Genomic DNA, 19,525 nt, shown 5'->3' with positions numbered 1-19,525 from the left:
CAGCCCTATCAGCAAAAGTCACACCGGCAACTCGCCGAAGGGTAGGGGGACAGCTCAGGGCGCGCCACCCAAGTTGAGGGTTTGACCGCCCGTTAACCCTTCCCGCCCCAAAGCCCACTCTGCACTCGGGGCAAACCCAAGCTGTGCCAACTTTCCCGGCCGCCCCCTCTCCAATGCGCACCGCAGCCCAAACTTTGCAGCTCGCCCACCTGGCTGCGCAGAGCAGCGAGGTGTCCGGGACACTGGGTGTCCCCACCCGGGACGGGCGGTGGCTCTGACCTTCACGCCAGCAACCCCCGCCCCCCGCCCTCGACCCCCGAGCCTGGCGATTGCCGCCTCTTGCCCCCTCCCCCGAGCCTCCAACAGCCTCTCCCCCGGGTCCCCTACACCAGCACCACCCCCCCTCACCGCAAAACCTCTCGCGGGAAACCTGCGCTGGAGGCGGCTGCAGCTCGCCCTCGCGTGTCACGACTCCCCATGACCCTCTGGGCCCCGGGAGAGCCCGGCTCTCAGCCCCGGCCTCCCTCCGGCCGCGCCTACTCACCATTGGTGAAAGGCTCCATTATTTGCGGCCCCCACTGCCCCGGGCCGCGGCTCCTAAGAGCGGGAGCGCGCGAGCTTCCTCCTCCGAGAGCTCCGAGCGGCCCTGCGCACTGAGCATGCCCGGCGCGGCGCCCAGGGCTGCCGGGGAGGTGCCGCGAGGGGCGGCGCCGCTCCGCCCTCTCTGGGATCCGCCACTCCGGGTTTTGCAGACAGCTGCAGAGAAAGCCGGGGAATCTAAGGGGGAGCGGCTCCTGGGAGGGGGCGGGCCTGGGAGGGGCGTGTCCGGAACAAGCCCCGCCCCGGGCAGGAAGGCCGGCGGGCTCATGCTCTCGCTCGCTCTGGTCCAGCGCTTGGAACCGCGCCCAGTCCCTTTAAAGCAAACGGGATGGTCTGTCGCGTCTGGCAGGTGTCCCGGCTCTAGACGCCGGGAGCCCGGCACCACGCGCGTAACACATCGCCCCACGGAGCGGACATTCCAGAGGTGGGACGAGAAACACAGGCCACAGACGAGGCTGAAACACACGCCCCTCCTGTTGAGCCTTCAGTTAGGGTGATAGGATGCAGACCCAGTGGGGTCGCTGGTTCGGATGGCTGGGTGAGGACAGAGACCTGGGTGGGAGGTGGCCACGGGCGCCGAGATCTGAAGGCAGAGTAGGTAGCAGGCTGCGAGTGCAGGGCGGTCCGCTGACTGCCCAAGCTTCGAGTTTCCCCGGAGGGGATCCAGCTCCCTTCGGCAAGACTCCAAGGAACAGGCACTCTGGGTCGTCTCCGTAGGCTACTCGCTCGCCGCATAGTGGTCCCAAGCGATCGGTGGCCTGGAGACTGAAAGGGCGGGGGGGGGGGGGGTCACAGCCGGGGGCAGGCACCTGGGGTCCTGTCCCCGGGGGCTAGCGGGTTTGGGGGCGCCGCCTCTACCTCCCGGTGCAGGCAAATGACAAAACGCGGCGCTGGATCCGCCGGGGCCAACTGGCGCCGCAGGATGTGGGCAGAAGGCCTGGCCCCGCGGAGCCTTAAATCAACACCTGGCGAGGCTCCCCCCTCCACCACCACCACCCACCAGGGTGTCGCCGCTGCGGCCCGGCCGGGAGGAGCTAGGCCCGAGAAACGGAAACTCCCTCGGTTGCCCCAGCCTCCAGCAGCCCCCCAGCCATCACTGTTTCCGGCGTCAAACCCTGGGCAGGACGGAAACAAACCGGGGGGCGCCTTGAGTCCCGGGGAAGCTCGTCTGGGCCCCCGGCTTCTTCATCCCTTGCTCAGAGGGTGCATCGCAGCCCTCCCAGGGCGCGGCCACCGCCTCCCATACCCTCTTCCGTCCTTCCCCCAGCGCAGCCCTGGCCCCAGCAGCAACTTGGCTCCCGCGACGCCTCCCGGCGCCTGCCAACTGTCACAGGCTCTCCTCCGAGGCTGTCAACAGCAGGGTGTCGCGTGCAAACAAGCTGGAAGCGAGCGCAAACAGCCTGGGCAAACGGGGACGGCCGCGGCGCTGTTTGACCCGAGTGGGAATTTAGAAATTAGGTTTCGAAGAAGTAAAAGCTGCGTGCAATTATTGTATTTTGCAATGTTTCATTTTAAAATGTCGATCGTATTAAATCGCCCACTTCCGCTTTGAAACCTCCAGTGGATACCAACGACACTTAGAATAAAATTGAAACTCTTTGCCTGAACTCTGGGACCGCATCTCCTACCTGTGCCCACGATGCTTTGTCTACGGAGGCCCTTCTGGCTGTTCCTGAAAGTCGCCAAGTTACATCCAATCATTCCTGTAATGCGTTCCTCGTGGATGAACTGTTCCTTCTGCCTCGTGCTTTTCCCTGCTTGTTCCTTCTTGTCTTTCGGTGCTCAACTCAAATGTCATCTCTGCAGAGCTCTTCCCTGACCCCCCAACGGAAAATAGGTCCGAACGTGATCTGCTAAGTAAAGACTGAGCCCTGCTTTATTATCTTTACAGCACCAGCACTGTCTAAAACTGTGTTTTTGTTCCTTCTTTTATTATTATCAATCTCTCTTTCCAGAATGCAAGCTCCAGGAAGACAGGGTCATTACCTTCATAAAGGGCTGTATCCTAAACCCTAGGATTTGTGAATGGATGCCACAGTATTTAGAGTTCTAGTTCTCTTGCAGTATTGAAAACCCTTCCAGAGAACATTTCTGTATTGAGTGATGTGTTTGTGATCAGTACAGAGAAGGTCTGTATCATATGACACTTCAAAGCTGCCCTCTTCTCTTAGTGTTAGCCACTCAGTCGTGCCCAACTCTTTGAGACCCCATGGACTGCAGTCCACCAGGCTCCTCTGTCCATAAGATTTTCCAGGCAAGGATACTGGAGTGGGTTGCCATTTCCTTCTCCAGGGGATCTTCCCAACCCAGGGATCGAACCCAGGTCTCCTGCACTGCAGGCAGATTCTTTACCTAGAGCTACAAGGGAAGCCACTTCTCTTGACATTATGTTAAACATAATCAGAGCCCTTAGGCTGCCTCCTCAGCAACCCCCACCCCCACCCCCCCACACCGTGTCTACTTCAGAACCAAAAATAGGAAGTGAATCACAGAGGCTGGTACATAAGTGTTCAAATATTATATAGTATTTGTAGTGCTGGATTTTGTTAAAAGGACCCCATACATTGTATTGCTTAGACAGGAGGCTCTTACCTATATTTTCAATTCAGTTCAGTCACTCAGTTCAGTTTAGTTACTCTTTGCCACCCCATGAATCGCAGCACGCCAGGCCTCCCTGTCCATCACCAACTGCCGGAGTTCACCCAGACTCACGTCCATCGAGTCAGTGATGCCATCCAGCCATCTCATCCTCTGTCATCCCCTTCTCCTCCTGCCCCCAATCCCTCCCAGCATCAGAGTCTTTTCCATATGAGTCAACTCTTCACATGAGGTGGCCAAAGTACTGGAGTTTCAGCTTTAGCATCATTCCTTCCAAAGAAATCCCAGGACTGATCTCCTTTAGGATAGACTGGTTGAATCTCCTTGCAGTCCAAGGGACTCTCAAGAGTCTTCTCCAACACCACAGTTCAAAAGCATCAGTTCTTTGGCGCTCAGCCAACTCTTTGTGACCCAATGGACTGCAGCACACCAGGCCTCCCTGTCCATCACCAACTCCTGGAGCCTGCTCAAACTCATGCCCATTGAGTCGGGGATGCCACCCAATCATCTCATCCTCTGTCCTCCCCTTCTCCTCCTGCCTTCAATCTTTGCCAGCATCGGGGTCTTTTCTGATGAGTCAGTGTCTTGTCATGTTCCTTTGGAGTTATTTTTGCAGTCAAAGCACTTAGAGATATTTACAACTCCACAGCTTGTTAAATCTCCTCACCTCACCTCACCTGTAAGCTGGAGTCTGTCATGCTTTTAAGTGTGAAACACATTAGCTTGTGTTTGGTTTTAAATATGTCAATTCTGCAGAGACTTGTAAAAATGCTTCACCATTGCACTAACAAATATAGGTGGATCATCATATCTTTTGTGATTTCTTTGGCATAAAGACAAATAACTTCTTTATCTTCCCTTTGCCAACTTTTGCCTCCTGTTCCTACCCAGGTGTGGGTGTGCCCACATGCATGCACACACGTGCACACACACACACACATACGAAAGCACCATTTAAAGACTTGTGGGTTTGTATTGGAGATAGAAAGAGTAACGAAAATCAAAATGTTTCAGAATCCTATCTACCCTCAAAAGAATAAAAAATGAATTTTGTTTTGTTTTAGTCTGGGTTTTTATTTTTTGGATACTATTTTACATTTCACTTCATAAAGCCTTTCTGAGGGAACACTGTTTCACAGACTCAAGCTAAAACCCATTATATTTCAGTCTCTAACCTCCTCCTATCCTCCCACACAGAACTTCCTCTTTAGTGAAGGGCATAATACCTTAAATTATTATGAAGTAACTATTCGTTATCAGAGGAGATAGTGTGACATTATCTACTATACTCATTTACTCTTTTCAGAATCCTTGATGTCTATTTAATATTTAAAGCCAAAAATTTGGAGAGCTAATTATAATGTATAATAAATAACATGAAAGGCAAATATGAGCTCCTTGAATAACAAACAGTGTTTAGTTATAAAGAAGCAACAAACTTGCTAATCAATGAAAATAGGAACTTTTTTTTTCATCAAAATAAAACACTTCCTATGCCATGGACAGCTAATCCAAGCCTTGTTGAACAGATGAGGGAATTTAAGTCTAAGAGGTTAGAGGATTTACTCACAGGTGGCAGACAGGATGGAACTCAGATCGTATGTGCTCTACACCAGAACTCTGGAGCTTTCTGTTTCTTCCCTATTCCCGCAGGGAAATTAAGGTCAATGACAATAATCCATGGAATGGATATGAATTAAAGAGAAATATAGCTAACCTCAGGCTACTGGATGGCTATTTCACTGTTTAATTGATACTCCCATATAATTTATTGATAGTCCATGTCAAATTTAGGTTTAGCATTATTAAATAAGCTTTCTAATGACTTTGAAATAGACAATTAAAATACATTAATTCAGTGCACATATTTGAACATGATATTTATTCACTTCTTGAATAAATGGTGGATACAGCTTCCTGCCAGGACACAGGTGACCACCGTGAAGTCTCCAGTCACTTCAAGGACCGGAGGAGTTGACATCTCATCACTCCAATAACCTATTTGCAGCACACATACCCTGCATCCGTTATAGCAAGTTGAGAAATGTTTAGAGCACAGAGGAAAGCAGAATGATTATCCAACAGAGTTCTTTTGTAACTTGTGCATGCTCAGTCATTCAGTCACGTTCAGCTGACCCCACACACTGTAGCCTGCCAGGCTACTCTGTCCCTGGGATTTCCCGGGCAAGAATGCTGGAATGGGTTGCCATTTCCTTCTCCAGGGGATCTTCCCTAACCAGGGATTGAACCTGTGTCTCCTGTATTGGCAGGAAGATTCTTTACCACTGAGACAGCTGGGAAGCCCTTGTATTGCATGCGCGCTCAGTCGCTCAGTGGTGTCTGACTCTTTGTGACCCCATAAACTGCTCGTCTGTTCATGGAAATCTCCAGGCAAGAATACTGGAGTGGGTAGGCATTCTGTTCTCCAGGAATCTTCCCAATCCAGGGATTGAACCCAGGTTTCCAGGCAGGAAAGATTGCAGGCAGATTCTTTACCATATAGTCACCAGGGAAGTCCTTGAATAGCTTACAGTTTAACCAAAAGATTCAGCCAAATGAAGTAAAAGGTTATCAAGGAGGAGCAGTCATATACTAGTGCAGATGCTTTGGACTACAAAAAAAACTATGTTGAATCAAACTAGTTTGAATAATAAGGACATTTACCATCTCATATAACAATTGAAGAAATAAGGCAACCTCCAGTCAGAGCTCCCCAACCTCATCAAAAACCCAATTTCTCACTCTGTACTCTCTGAGCAGTTTTCTGAGAGACTGAGGGCCATTTAGTCAACAAGGTGGCTTTGGCAGGGGAAGAAGAAAGAACCTTTCTCTTGATGTCTCTTTCTTAAGAACAAAGAAACTTTTCTAAGAAATACCCTACTAGAATTCTTCCTGGGTTTCATTTACCAAAACTTTATTATGTACATTTCTAAGCCAGTCTCTGGAAATGAAAATAAAGTTCCTGTGAGTGGTGTCTAAACAAAGCAGGGTCTAGGATCACTTCCCTTATTTCATATGGGGGATATAGCGGGCACTCAGACAAACTCATTTTTCTTATTCAGAAAGGAAAAACAGATTAAGTGAACCAAAATGTTAGGTAGGCAACCTAAATGTCTACCCAATGTTATGAATATTGATATATTTTAATAACGTTTGGTATTTAATCCTGTATCTTTTTAATGTGATATAGCTCAATAATAGCAACCCCATGCCCCCACACCCCACCACCACTTCAAAACTACAAGCGTACACACAAACACAAATACCAGGACTTCAGTGCTCCTGAGTGTCTTTATACCAAAGGAATCTAAATCATAATGTACGTAGGGTAACTGAGAAGTTCAGAAGGAGATGTGATTTGCCCACAATCCCATAGCCATCGAGCTGCTCAATCAGAAAAGGAGTATCACTCTGTCTTTTCAAATCCAGTTCTAAGCTCCTTTCTCAATATTGTTCACCATTGGACCTATACTACTTGGCAAGATTCTTCTGACATTTGAATCAAGTTCCCTAATCTATTTGTATTGTATTTGATTGATTGCATATTCATCAAAACTAGCCACCTTATATTTATAATCAGATAGAAATAATTGAATAACATTTCAAAATAAAATAGCTTGTTTCTAATAAGCAAGAAATAATAAGCTGTAATCTAAGAAAATATGTAAAGGGCGTTTTATTTTTAAAGAGATTAATTCACATAGTTATGTTGTTGTTAAGACAAGAACTACAAAAAAGGGAGAAAATACAAAACAGAAATTAATATCTGTGGTATACGATAACTTCTAATAGAAAAGAGAAATTTTAATTTTATAATGTCACCTTATTTTACTAAGAGTCTTTATAACATTTCCCTTTGTTAAGCTTAAATCTAAAAAGCATAAGGTCTGCTTAGGTAGCTAAGAGCCAAATATTTTAATTTTTTTCAAAACCCTAAGATACTTGTATAAAAAATGTAAAGATAGAGCCCAATTCAATGTAATTTTTCATATGATTGATCAATATAACTAGGATCTCAAACCTAGAAATGTTATATTATTAAGTCTTGTATTTTGACCTGAAAAGTGAAAAAGAAAGTGAAAGTGAAGTCGCTCAGTCATGTCTGACTCTTTGCAACCTCATGGACTGTACCTGCCAGGCTCCTCCATCCATGGGATTTTCCAGGCAAGATTACTGAAGTGGGTTGCCATTTCCTTCTCCAGGGGATCTTCCCAACCCAGGGATCAAACCCAGGTCTCCTGCATTGCAGGCAGACGCTTCACCATCTGAGCCACAAGGGGGCTGACATGAAAGTAACTACCAAAATGGAAAAATAAATCTTAGGCATTTGTATTAGCTTTCTAAGGCTGCTGTGGGAAAAAAAAAAAAAAAATACCATAATCCAAGTGACTGGAATAACAGAAAGCTGTTGTCTCATAGTTCTGGAGGTTGGAAGCCCAATATTAAGGTGTCTGTCGGGCCATGTTCCCTTTTCCACCAGGAAAAGATATGTTCCAGGGCGCTTTTCTAGTTTCTGGTAGTTCCTTGACTTATGACAGTAAAGCTCCAGGCTTCACAAGGCATTCTCCCTGTTTCCTGTCTGTGTCCATATCGCCCCCTTTAATAAGGACACATATCAGATAGAAGCAGGGGTCCATCCTACTCCAACAGGACCTCATCTTAACTAATTACTTCCCTGGGCTTCCCTGGTGGCTCCGACGGTAAAAGCGTCTGCCCACAATGCAGGAGACCCAGGTTGGATCGCTGGGTTGGGAAAATCCCCTGGAGAAGGAAATGGCAACCCACTCCAGTACCTTGCTTGGAAAATTCCATGGATGGAGGAGCCTTGTAGGCTACAGTCTATGGGGTCACAAAGAGTCGGACACAACTAAGCGACTTCACTTTCTTTCTTTTCTAATTACATTTCTGACCCTATTTCCAAATAAAATCACATTCTGAGGTATTGGGGGGTATGATTCAGCATATGAATTTTTGGAGGACACAGTTCAACTCATCATAACAGCATCTTTCTAATGGAAATAAGACAAGGGTGAAAAAGAATTTGTCTTCCAAGGACAGCGTCCAAAGAAATGAAAAGACACCCAAATAATGAAAGGCAATTTTTGCAAAGCATATACTTCACAAGGGACTTGCATCTAGAATATATAAACAGCTCTTACAACTAAGCAACAAAGGACAAATAATTTAACTAAAAATGGGCAAAATATCTGAATATACACTTCTCCAAAGAAGAAACACATATGGCCAATAAACACATGAAAAAGTTCAGTATTATCATCCATGAAAGAAATGCAAATACAAACCATAATAAGGTACCCCTTCATGCTATGGCTAGACATAGGCATAGGATGGCTAGAATCAAGAAGCCAGATAAAAGTAAATGTTGACAAAGATGTAGAGAAATTGGAAGCTCATACACTGTTGGTGGAAATAACGTGTTGAAAATAATAATGTGTTGAAAAATAGTCTGGTAGTTCCTCCAAAGATTAAACATGGAGTTGCTGTATGATCCAGCAATTTCACTCCTGGTTATGTACCCAGAAGAACTGAAAATTTATGTTCATACAAAAACTGGCAAATGAATGATCATAGGAAAGTGAAGTTTTCTCAGTTGTGTCTGACTCTTTGGGACCCCATGGACTGTAGTCCATGAAATTCTCCAGGCCAGAATATTGGAGTGGGTAGCCTTTCCCTTCTCTAGGGGATCTTCCCTATCCAGGAATTGAACCCACGTCTTCTGCATTGCAGATGGATTCTTTACCAACTGAGCTACCAGGGAAGCTACCATGGTTATAGGAGCATTATTCAAAATAGCCAAAAAGTGTGAACAACCCAAATGTCCATCAAAGAAGCCAGATACAGAGCATCATATGCTGTATTATTTGATTTTGTGTTTTTAAATGTCCAGACTAGGCAAGTCTATAGAGAGAAAAAAAATAGATTAGTTATTGCCTAAGAGTGAAGAGAGGAAGGAAGTGACTTCTAATGGGTACAGATTCCTCCTGGGGGTGATGAAAATGCTCTTAAAATTGACCATGTTGAGAATGCACAGTTCTGTAAATAAACTAAAGACCACTGCCTCTGACTGCAGCAAGTTGCTTAACCTCCCAGGGTTTCATTTTCTCCTTGCAAACTGAGGACAACTACCTTCCTCTTAAGGTTACTGTAAGGATAAGATGAAGTAACACACTGAAAATGCTTTCAGGTAGAGACTGGCACAAAATAAGCACCAAAGAGGTATTTGCTGTTATTATTAAATGTGAATTGTGAAACTTTAATTCCATGTATATTGCATGAAAAGATAAAAGAGTAGACTCACAAGGTATACTGCAAGAGCAAACCAATTTTTCTAACACTGACATATTTTAACCTAATGATTTAAAATAACGGTGTCCTGAGAAAACCAAGTTTTTGGTGTCCAGTTGATTCGTTAGTCCAGCAGAGACGGTAGGACTTACTCCAGCTGTGAAAACCAAGCACAGGCTCTACAAATCAGAGGATATAAAAAAATCTTTTTAGAGATGATCTCCTGCGGGAATTTTTGAACGGCTTACTCTTTCTAGGGAGATGTTTACACTTCTGAAGATACTGATTTTCGTTTTCCTTTATTTCTTACAGCTGTGCTGAAACAGACGTGCGCTTCCGGTTCATTCCGGTAGAATGTGTCCTTCAGGTTTTTGTTTGTTTTTGACCAGGGGAAGGTCCTGCAATATTTATGCAGGAAATGACACTTGGCCGCAGTTCTTGGCTGACTCTAGGCTGACTCAGATGCCTTCTTCCTCCCCCTGGCTGACGGTTGCCTGCACAGCCTGTTATTCAGCCAGCATTGTTTGTGGGATGCCCACGGTGTGCAGAGACCAAAGAGAACTGAAAACAAAACGGGAGCTAAGGTTTTGCTTTTAAGGCTTTACAACCAGGCCCAGCACACGGGATTCATCCACAATGCATAATACATGATGCGCAATTATACAATCATGTACCGGCAGGAGCCTCTGAGACAAAATTGCCAGGTGGGCTTGTCTCTGAGTTCTCCGAGGTCTCATTTTCTATTTTCCTTCCTCACTTCTAGGTGCTGCTTCACATAGTCAATACATATGTATGAAATGCCCTCTGTATACAGTATCCATAAATAAGTAACAGATCCTGCCCTCTCAAGCTTCCTACCCAAACAGTCCTTTCTGGGGGTACTGTTTTCATTCCAAAATCCACTCCCCCAATCCTCTTCCAGCTTGAGGGTCTTCTTTCCTTACAGCCCCTTTGCCAGTTAGCTAGAAAGAAATAAGTATTAATTAAAAAAAAAATGAAATCAAGGGACTTCCTTGGTGGTCCAGTGGTTAAGACTTTACCTTCCAATGTACAGGTTGTGGGTTTGACCCCTAGTCAGGAAGCTAAGATCACACATACCTCCCAGTGAAAAAATCAAGACATAGAACAGAAGCAATATTGTAACAAATTCAATAAAGACTTTAACAATGACCCATATAAAAAAATCTTTTAAGAAGTCACACTAAAGCATGATTAATGAGTTACAATTTAATATTTCAACTTTCATTAACTGAAAGGGATGAATCTGTAATTGTGGAATTATAGAAGAAGAGGCCACTAGATAAGAAGAGATGTATTTTTTTGTGGAAAAAAAATCCATGAGTTTCCCTTTTTAGGCAGCACTTAGATTTGGCTTTGCAGGTCAGTAGTAAAGGTGTTATTTCTTTCTAGGTCCTCAGTGAGGTGGTGGAGCCAACACCACCTCCCTTGGACTTAAAATCCAAATACTTTGGTGTCCCAGAGAAATAGTCAACTGAAAGTAGGTGAATAACATGCTTTTCCTACCTGGTAATGGCATTTCTAGAATATAGAGCATTATTTTTAAGACTGTGCTTTGATCAATAGTATCAAAACTATTTTCTAGAAGAACTGACTCATTTGAAAAGACCCTGACGCTGGGAAAGATTGAAGGTGGGAGGAGGAGGGAATGACAGAGGATGAGATGGGTGGATTGTATCACTGACTCAATAGACATGAGTTTGAGTAAACTCCGGGAGTTGGTGATGGACAGGGAGGCCTGGCATGCTGCAGTCCATGGGGTCGCAAAGAGTCGGACACAACTGAGCAACTGAACTGAACTGAGAACAAGAATAAACAAATACAAGCCTTTAATTGCTTCCCTGGTGGCTCAGATGGTAAAAAATCCACCTGCAATACAGGAGACCCAGGTTCAATCCCTGGGTTGGGAAGATCCCCTGGAGAAGGAAATGGCAACCCATTCTAGTATGCTTGCTTAGAGAATCCCTTGGACAAAGGAGCTTGGTGGGCTAGAGTCCATGGGGTCTCAAAGAGTCCAACACGACTGAGGGACTTTCACTTTCACTTTTATTCATTGCCGCTTAAATGACCTAATTCAGTCCCTGAGCATGACTTGAATTAACTCACTCAGAACATAGGATCTGACTTCGATGGGTTCGAACTGTCTGGATCACATAGATTGTGCATACTTATTTCAGACCAGAGCTTTTCTTTAATCCTTATCAGCTGACATATCTCTACTTGTTTACCCTTTCCCAGCTAAAAAAACTCTGTTTATTCTTCTAAGATTTCTGCTTTTACTCTTTGACTCTACATCTGGAGATATGAATAGGAAGAAAATAAAATTTCATATCTGCAGCCTTATACCATGGAGACAACTATTTCTCTTTCAGAAAAATTCCCCCACCCCCTTTCTCCACCTCTTTCCATATTAAGTTTTTAGAGTGTTCTATTTATCCTTATTCCAACTCCAACTCAAAATAATAGAAATGAGTTAGGGTTTCCTAACTCACTGGTTTACTAGAAAGCAGTTTTTAAAAGAGAATACTGTGCTTGGAAGGAAAGTTATGACCAACCTAGATAGCATATTCAAAAACAGAAACATTACTTTGCCAACAAAGGTCCGTCTAGTCAAGGCTATGGTTTTTCCAGTAGTCATGTATGGATGTGAGAGTTGGGCTGTGAAGAAAGCTGAGCGCCAAAGAATTGACGCTTTTGAACTGTGGTGTTGGAGATGACTCTTGAAAGTCCCATGGACTGCAAGGAGATCCAACCAGTCCATTCTAAAGGAGATCAGTCCTAGGTGTTCTTTGGAAGGAATGATGCTAAAGCTGAGACTCCAGTACTTTGGCCACCTCATGCGAAGAGTTGACTCATTGGAAAAGACTCTGAGGATGGGAGGGATTGGGGGCAGGAGGAAAAGGGGACGACAGAGGATGAGATGGCTGGATGGCATCACCTACTCGATGGACATGAGTCTGAGTGAACTCTGGGAGTTGGTGATTGACAGGGAGGCCTGGCGTGCTGCGATTCATGGGGTCGCAAAGAGTTGGACACGACTGAGCAACTGAACTGAACTGTGCTAAAGGGGCTCTCCAGGGGGTGCTAATTGGGTCAGGAAGATCCCCTGGAGGAGGAAATGGCATCCCACGCCATTATTATTGCTTGGAGAATTCCATAGATGGAGGAGCCTGGTGGGCTACAGTCCATGGGGTCTCAAAGAGTCACACATGTCTGAGCGTCTGAGCACATAGCAGATTGCACAGTTCTAAAACTGAGAAATAATGTCCTTCGTATCTTTTAAGTCTTTTCATAGGCAATTTGCTTTGCCTACTTTAAAATGAGGTTTGTGATTATAATTGAGGACTGTTTGGATGACTAGAGGGACATGCCAGGTGGTATTAACATGGGAACTCCTTACAAAGGCATCAACCCAAAATATTGTATTGAAAACAAAAAATACGGTATAATTCAAAAGAGGAAGATATGAACTTTGAAGTGTGGGAAGTCATGTGTGTAGATACCTAAAGATGAGAATTAATGAGTCATGTACTGAGAATAGAAAACTGGTTATCCGAACTTATCTTAGAGTATGGTAGAAGAAAAGGACTTTGGGGGGAAGGAAAACAAATTAGCAAAAGATCTTGAAATTACAGTTGCAAAGTAAAGTTTGCAGAAGTGATTGAGATAGAAATGTTTTCCTATCTTGTTAAGTCTGCATTTCTCAGACTTTCTAACCATTTCTCTTTAATGAATATTGGAAATTTTTCCTGATTTAAATCCTGAACAGTCTGTTTATACTGCTAACTTAAGTTTGATACACGATTAGGCACCACACAACATTATTTCTGAGAAATCGATTTTACACAATCAATACCACAAACCAATTTCCACCCTAAGGAGCCTCTCATGTAAGTGTAAGGCATTTGCATATTGGAAAAAAGTTATAATGATTTCTGGGAATATGCTAGACTAGGTACCCTGACTAACCTTCTTGCTAAAAATAACTAAAACTGTAAAATGAAATATATTTTTTCAAACTATTTGAGTGCATTGGTCACCTGAAAAGTAGTGGAGAATAGTCGTCTATAAAAAGCTAAGTGCAAGCAGGAAAGCTGGGTTAGCAGAAGGCTGAAGCCAATGTTAACCTTGAGGGCTAAAATTTCAGTTTTCAAGGCTTGAGAGTGGAGGGGATTGAGATTGAAGCTAGAGCCAGCCAGGTTTATGTTCAGTTCAGTTCAGTTCAGTCGTGTCCGACTCTTTGTGACCCCATGAACCGCAGCATGCCAGGCCTCCCTGTCAATCACCAACTCCCGGAGTTCACTCAGACTCATGTCCATCGAGTCAGTGATGCCATCCAGCCATCTCATCCTCTGTCGTCCCCTTCTCCTCCTGCCCCCAATCCCTCCCATCCTCAGAGTCTTTTCCAATGAGTCAACTCTTCGCATGAGGTGGCCAAAGTACTGGAGTCTCAGCTTTAGCATCATTCCTTCCAAAGAACACCCAGGACTGATCTCCTTTAGAATGGACTGGTTGGATCTCCTTGCAGTCCAAGGAACTCTCAAGAGTCTTCTCCAACACCACAGTTCAAAAGCATCAATTCTTTGGCACTCAGCTTTCTTCACAGTCCAGCTCTCACATCCATACATGACTACTGGAAAAACCATAGCCTTGACTAGACGGACCTTTGTTGGCAAAGTAGTGTCTCTGCTTTTTAATATGCTATCTAGGTTGGTCATAACTTTTCTTCCAAGGAGTAGGCTTATGTTAGGGAACATAATAGAAAACAAAATTCAGGTGTAGGCTGTTTACAAATGACTCATATGAAACTAAAGCATACAGAAAAATTCAAACAGGGTTCAAGAAGATGCTCAAAGAAAACACAAACCAAAAGAAACCAGTGGCATAGTTATGTAAGTAGCTGGGGAAACTGTCCCTGACTGTGGAAAGTATTATTAGACACAAAAAAATTACCATTGAATACTGACAAGTAAGACCATAAGGGTAAGAAGAAAGTGAATTGAGACCCCCTTTCAGGAAAATAATTTGGTATTACCTATTAAAATATTAGATTATGTAAAATACACATATACTTCAAATCCAGCAAACCCACTTCTTTCATAATCCCTTTCACTCTTTTTTCTTTAGGACTTGGAGACATGACTGATAAGATTAAGGTTTTAGCAGACAACAGATGGCTGATTGAAAGTCTGTAAATGTGATTACATGTAGAATGAAAAATAGTGACATTGTCAAATGGAAATCAGGTCACAATGAATTCCGATAAAGGGGTATTTTGTTGCAGAGTACAAATGTGGCCACTATAAACAATCTTGTATTTCATAGACATTAACGTTTAAGAAGAAAACTAGGTCCTGTGACTATATAGAGGCTCTCCTTTTTTCTTGAAATGGAATAACCCCTTTCCCTGCCAAAAAAATTTTCAAAACACAAAACAAACCTAAGAACTTCCCTCAGAAAATTAGGATCTCTCCAGGAAGTTTCTTGCCAGGCTTGCTTTTCTGCAACTTCAAATAGACCCCAGTGACATAGCAAAGAGTTAAATGCAGAAGTAGGTACATGAATTAGGTAAAGAAATTCATATCACGGTAGTGAGTTGGACTCTGAGGGCTGAAAGACTTATTCTGTCCGACACAGACACTAAAGGGAACAAGCCATTGCTCTGGGCTCCCCTGATCTGGGAGGTTTTCACTCTGAGTATGCTTTGGAAACCACAAAAATTTCCCTGTGCCTCTGTGGGGAGTCAGGGAAGCATGGTGAAGTTGGGTCTGGTCGGTCACACCATCATTATTCGTGGTATTGTATATAACCTTTTCATGACTTGTTTGTTCATTCAAGGTGAAAGTGAAAGCGAAGTTGCTCAGTCATCCAACTCTTTGTGACCGCATGGACTGTAGCCTACCAGGCTCCTCCATCCATGAGATTTTCCAGGCAAGAGTACGGGCGTGGGTTGCCATTTCCTTCTCCAGGAGATCTTCTCGACCTAGGGTGTGAACCCGGGTCTCGCACATTGTAGGCAGACGCTTTACCCTCTGAGCCACTAGGAAAGTCCTCATTCAAGGTAAAAGAAACTAAAACTAATGTTAGCCAAGCTTTAGTTTGTTTTAGGGGTCTGGCATCCACCATAAAGGTTTTGAAATACCACACTAATAAATGTGTTTCTTTTTTTAAAAAAAACTCTTTATTCGTTAAAACATCATTGGCGCAGCACTTCTCATGTTCAGTCTCATCAAATAATAAAATTTCCACTTTCTGTACTCAATTCTTAACAATCTGAGAGATTAACTAAAAGGAAGAGAATTAAAAACCTGGAAACTTATGGTAGATAAGTTATTACACAAGAGAAAGAACTTTTCTTACTAATGGCAATGTTAATGGCACAATTCAATCAAAACTCATATATACTTTACTGCTTAATTTACATATTATTTTGGTGGAAAAAATAGTATTCTTTATTCTTTCAGTTTCTTTATGCAAAAACACACTTCTACAGGGACATCACTTAGATGTTATGCAAACCTTGTAGAGCCATGAACAGGCCAACTCTAGAGCCCAAGATGCTTGAAAGACTCCAGGAAATTATTTAAAAACAAACTTAACAAAATATGTGCTGGATCATGCCCATGTCCATCCAAAATGTATCCTGTCTCTGACTGTGGCAGTAGAGAAAGGTCTACAGACCTTTATGATATGAAATAATTTAAAAGGGATTGGATAACACCCTGCCACCCTACTCCCACCCAAATAATCCCAGCCTTCTTTGATAACCAAGATAAGCCAGTAATCTGTGTATTGATTCAAATCTTTCAAGAATTTATTATACTTTACACTGACTTATATGTGGATCATGAATTTAATAAATTTACTACCTTTATTTAGAGTGACGTTTTATTTCCTAATACCTTAGTCAAACCATTAAGTCAAACAATTTCAAAGATGGAGATTCCCTTAAAATATGAAGAAATGCCAAAACTGATTTACAAAATATAGTGATACATTTAAATATTTACATCAAACTAAGCCAAAATGTATACAAAATATATTTAAGCCAAAATAGATCCAATAGTATGATCTAACTCTGCAATTTTCACAAGATTTATTACAAATGCAATAGGGTGTGTGTTAAAGTGGGGTGATATCATCTTTCTCTCCTGTATCACTGTGACTCCAGATTTAACTTCATTTAGAGATGACCTCAGAAGTCTGCTTTCAAAGCTCTTCATGAATGTTAGGCTCAAGCCAAAAGGCCCTCCTCGCTTCTTTGATAAACCCTGACGTGTAGTTTGTAATAACCTGAGATTTGGCAATAAGTACGTTTTCCTGGCACCCCACTCCAGTACTCCTGCCTAAAAAATCCCATGGATGGAGGAGCCTGGTAGGCTGCAGTCCGTGGGGTCGCTAGAGTCGGACACAACTGAGCGACTTCACTTTCACTTTTCACTTTTCACTTTTATACATTAGAGAAGGAAATGGCAACCCACTCCAGTGTTCTTGCCTGGAGAATCCCAGGGGTGGCGGAGCCTGGTGAGCTGCCATCTATGGGGTCGCACAGAGTCGGACACGACTGAAGCGACTTAGCAGCAGTAGCAGCAGCATGTTTTCCTGATCCATATGCTTCATAATTTGAGATTTTACATGAATGATAAAAAATAAACAAACTATTCAGGCTGAGCTGAGAAAGCAGAAGGGTGAGGAGATGGAAAGATGCGAAAGAAAGATTTTTTTTTTTTTTGCAGACTGGTTATGTTTCCTTGGAAGTAACCTGGTTGGGAAAACTCCAGGATACTATGCAAGGCTTAAAAAGCATCAAAGAAGCAAAAGAGTAGTTGCCTAAAGTGGGGCAGTGTAGACAGTCTGTTGTGGCAGCTATTTCTATATATATCTCCACATATCTCCATTATTCAGGAGGTTTACTTTAAAATAGGCTACTGGGGCTCCACCCCAGCATCATATGTCTGTCAGCTAGAAGTGATAGCTGAGCACAGGCAGCTGTGTGGGCTGACTTCTTGAGGCTCTTTACAGGTTAAACTATCTGGAACACTGGCTTGAGCTCCGCCCACTTCCCACAGACACAGCGTCTGATGTGCTGTTTCTATTGACCATTTTTTTTTTTTTAATTTTAAATTTTATTTTTAAACTTTACATAACTGTATTAGTTTTGCCAAATATCAAAATGAATCCGCCACAGGTATACATGTGTTCCCCATCCTGAACCCTCCTCCCTCCTCCCTCCCCATTCCATCCCTCTGGGTCGTCCCAGTGCACCAGCCCCAAGCATCCAGTATCGTGCTTCGAACCTGGACTGGCAACTCGTTTCATACATGATATTTTACAAGTTTCAATGCCATTCTCCCAAATCTTCCCACCCTCTCCCTCTCTCACAGAGTCCATAAGACTGTTCTATATACATCAGTGTCTCTTTTGCTGTACACAGGGTTATTGTTACCATCTTTCTAAATTCCATATATATGTGTTAGTATACTGTATTGGTGTTTTTCTTTCTGGCTTACTTCACTCTGTATAATAGGCTCCAGTTTCATCCACCTCATTAGAACTGATTCAAATGTATTCTTTTTAATGGCTGAATAATACTCCATTGTGTATATGTACCACAGCTTTCTTATCCATTCATCTGCTGATGGACATCAAGGTTGCTTCCATGTCCTGGCTATTATAAACAGTGCTGCGATGAACATTGGGGTACATGTGTCTCTTTCCCTTCTGGTTTCCTCAGTGTGTATGCCCAGCAGTGGGATTGCTGGATCATAAGGCAGGTCTATTTCCAGTTTTTTAAGGAATCTCCACACTGTTCTCCATAGTGGCTGTACTAGTTTGCATTCCCACCAACAGTGTAAGAGAGTTCCCTTTTCTCCACACCCTCTCCAGCATTTATTGCTTGTAGACTTTTGGATCGCAGCCATTCTGACTGGCGTGAAATGGTACCTCATAGTGGTTTTGATTTGCATTTCTCTGATAATGAGTGATGTTGAGCATCTTTTCATGTGTTTGTTAGCCATCTGTATGTCTTCTTTGGAGAAATGTCTATTTAGTTCTTTGGCCCATTTTTTGATTGGGTCATTTATTTTTCTGGAGTTGAGCTGTAGGAGTTGCTTGTATATTCTCGAGATTAGTTGTTTGTCAGTTGCTTCATTTGCTATTATCTTCTCCCATTCTGAAGGCTGTCTTTTCACCTTGCTAATAGTTTCCTTTGATGTGCAGAAGCTTTTAAGGTTAATTAGGTCCCATCTGTTTATTTTTGCTTTTATTTCCAATATTCTGGGAGGTGGGTCATAGAGGATCCTGCTGTGATGTATGTCAGAGAGTGTTTTGCCTATGTTCTCCTCTAGGAGTTTTATAGTTTCTGGTCTTACGTTGAGATCTTTAATCCATTTCGAGTTTATTTTTGTGTATGGTGTTAGAAAGTGTTCTAGTTTCATTCTTTTACAAGTGGTTGACCAGATTTCCCAGCACCACTTGTTAAAGAGATTGTCTTTAATCCATTGTATATTCTTGCCTCCTTTGTCAAAGATAAGGTGTCCATACGTGCGTGGATTTATCTCTGGGCTTTCTATTTGGTTCCATTGATCTATATTTCTGTCTTTGTGCCAGTACCATACTGTCTTGATAACTGTGGCTTTGTAGTAGAGCCTGAAGTCAGGTAGGTTGATTCCTCCAGTTCCATTCTTCTTTCTCAAGATCGCTTTGGCCATTTAAATACTAGTCAGTAGCCATTTCCTCAGGGTGGGAAGGTTCTTCTCCAGCCACTTTATATTTTTGGATATGGTTTCCAGAATAATTTGAAATATATCTAGGTGTGATCCTTGGGCCTTAAGAGATTCAAAGAACACTTTTACCTGAAAAAAAAAAAAGCCAGAAAAGAATTACTGATATGGTTCATAAAACACTTTATCTTTCAAAGGGTTTCAAAACAGCTTGCAGATTATACAAACACAGGTGCAAGCATTTCTCTGCCAACCTCTAAAAAATTATTTTCTTCATCTCT

The 19,525-nt window shown here is 43.2% G+C and overlaps 2 protein-coding genes across 6 annotated transcripts in view; both read right to left on the bottom strand.

Moving 5' to 3' along the window:
• The window catches only part of LNPEP (leucyl and cystinyl aminopeptidase), a 99,935-nt gene extending 97,688 nt beyond the window's left edge, over positions 1-2,247 (bottom strand). For 2 of the 5 annotated variants that reach the window (XM_055565325.1, XM_055565322.1), the window contains exon 1: positions 545-835. Coding sequence is in view for 1 of the 5 variants with exons in the window: in XM_055565322.1 (XP_055421297.1) it covers positions 545-563 (19 nt within the window). In the remaining 4 variants the exon portion in view is untranslated. Of the gene's footprint in view, positions 1-544; positions 836-1,152; positions 1,316-1,736; positions 1,866-2,228 lie in introns of those variants that run through there. The other 3 variants (XM_055565319.1, XM_055565329.1, XM_055565331.1) reach the window with 3 other exon arrangements.
• A 13,452-nt stretch (positions 2,248-15,699) lies between these two features.
• ERAP2 (endoplasmic reticulum aminopeptidase 2) overlaps positions 15,700-19,525 on the bottom strand; it is a 52,870-nt gene continuing 49,044 nt past the window's right edge. The window contains exon 19 of the mRNA XM_055565313.1: positions 15,700-19,376. Coding sequence (XP_055421288.1) covers positions 19,233-19,376 — 144 coding nt within the window. The 3' untranslated portion in view covers positions 15,700-19,232. The remainder of the gene's footprint in view (positions 19,377-19,525) is intronic.

Source organism: Bubalus kerabau, chromosome 1 (genome assembly GCF_029407905.1).
Source record: "Bubalus kerabau isolate K-KA32 ecotype Philippines breed swamp buffalo chromosome 1, PCC_UOA_SB_1v2, whole genome shotgun sequence".
In the NCBI taxonomy this organism is placed as follows: domain Eukaryota; kingdom Metazoa; phylum Chordata; class Mammalia; order Artiodactyla; family Bovidae; genus Bubalus; species Bubalus kerabau.
Note: the sequence above shows the minus strand (reverse complement) of the source record. Positions and strands in the feature narration are given on the sequence as shown.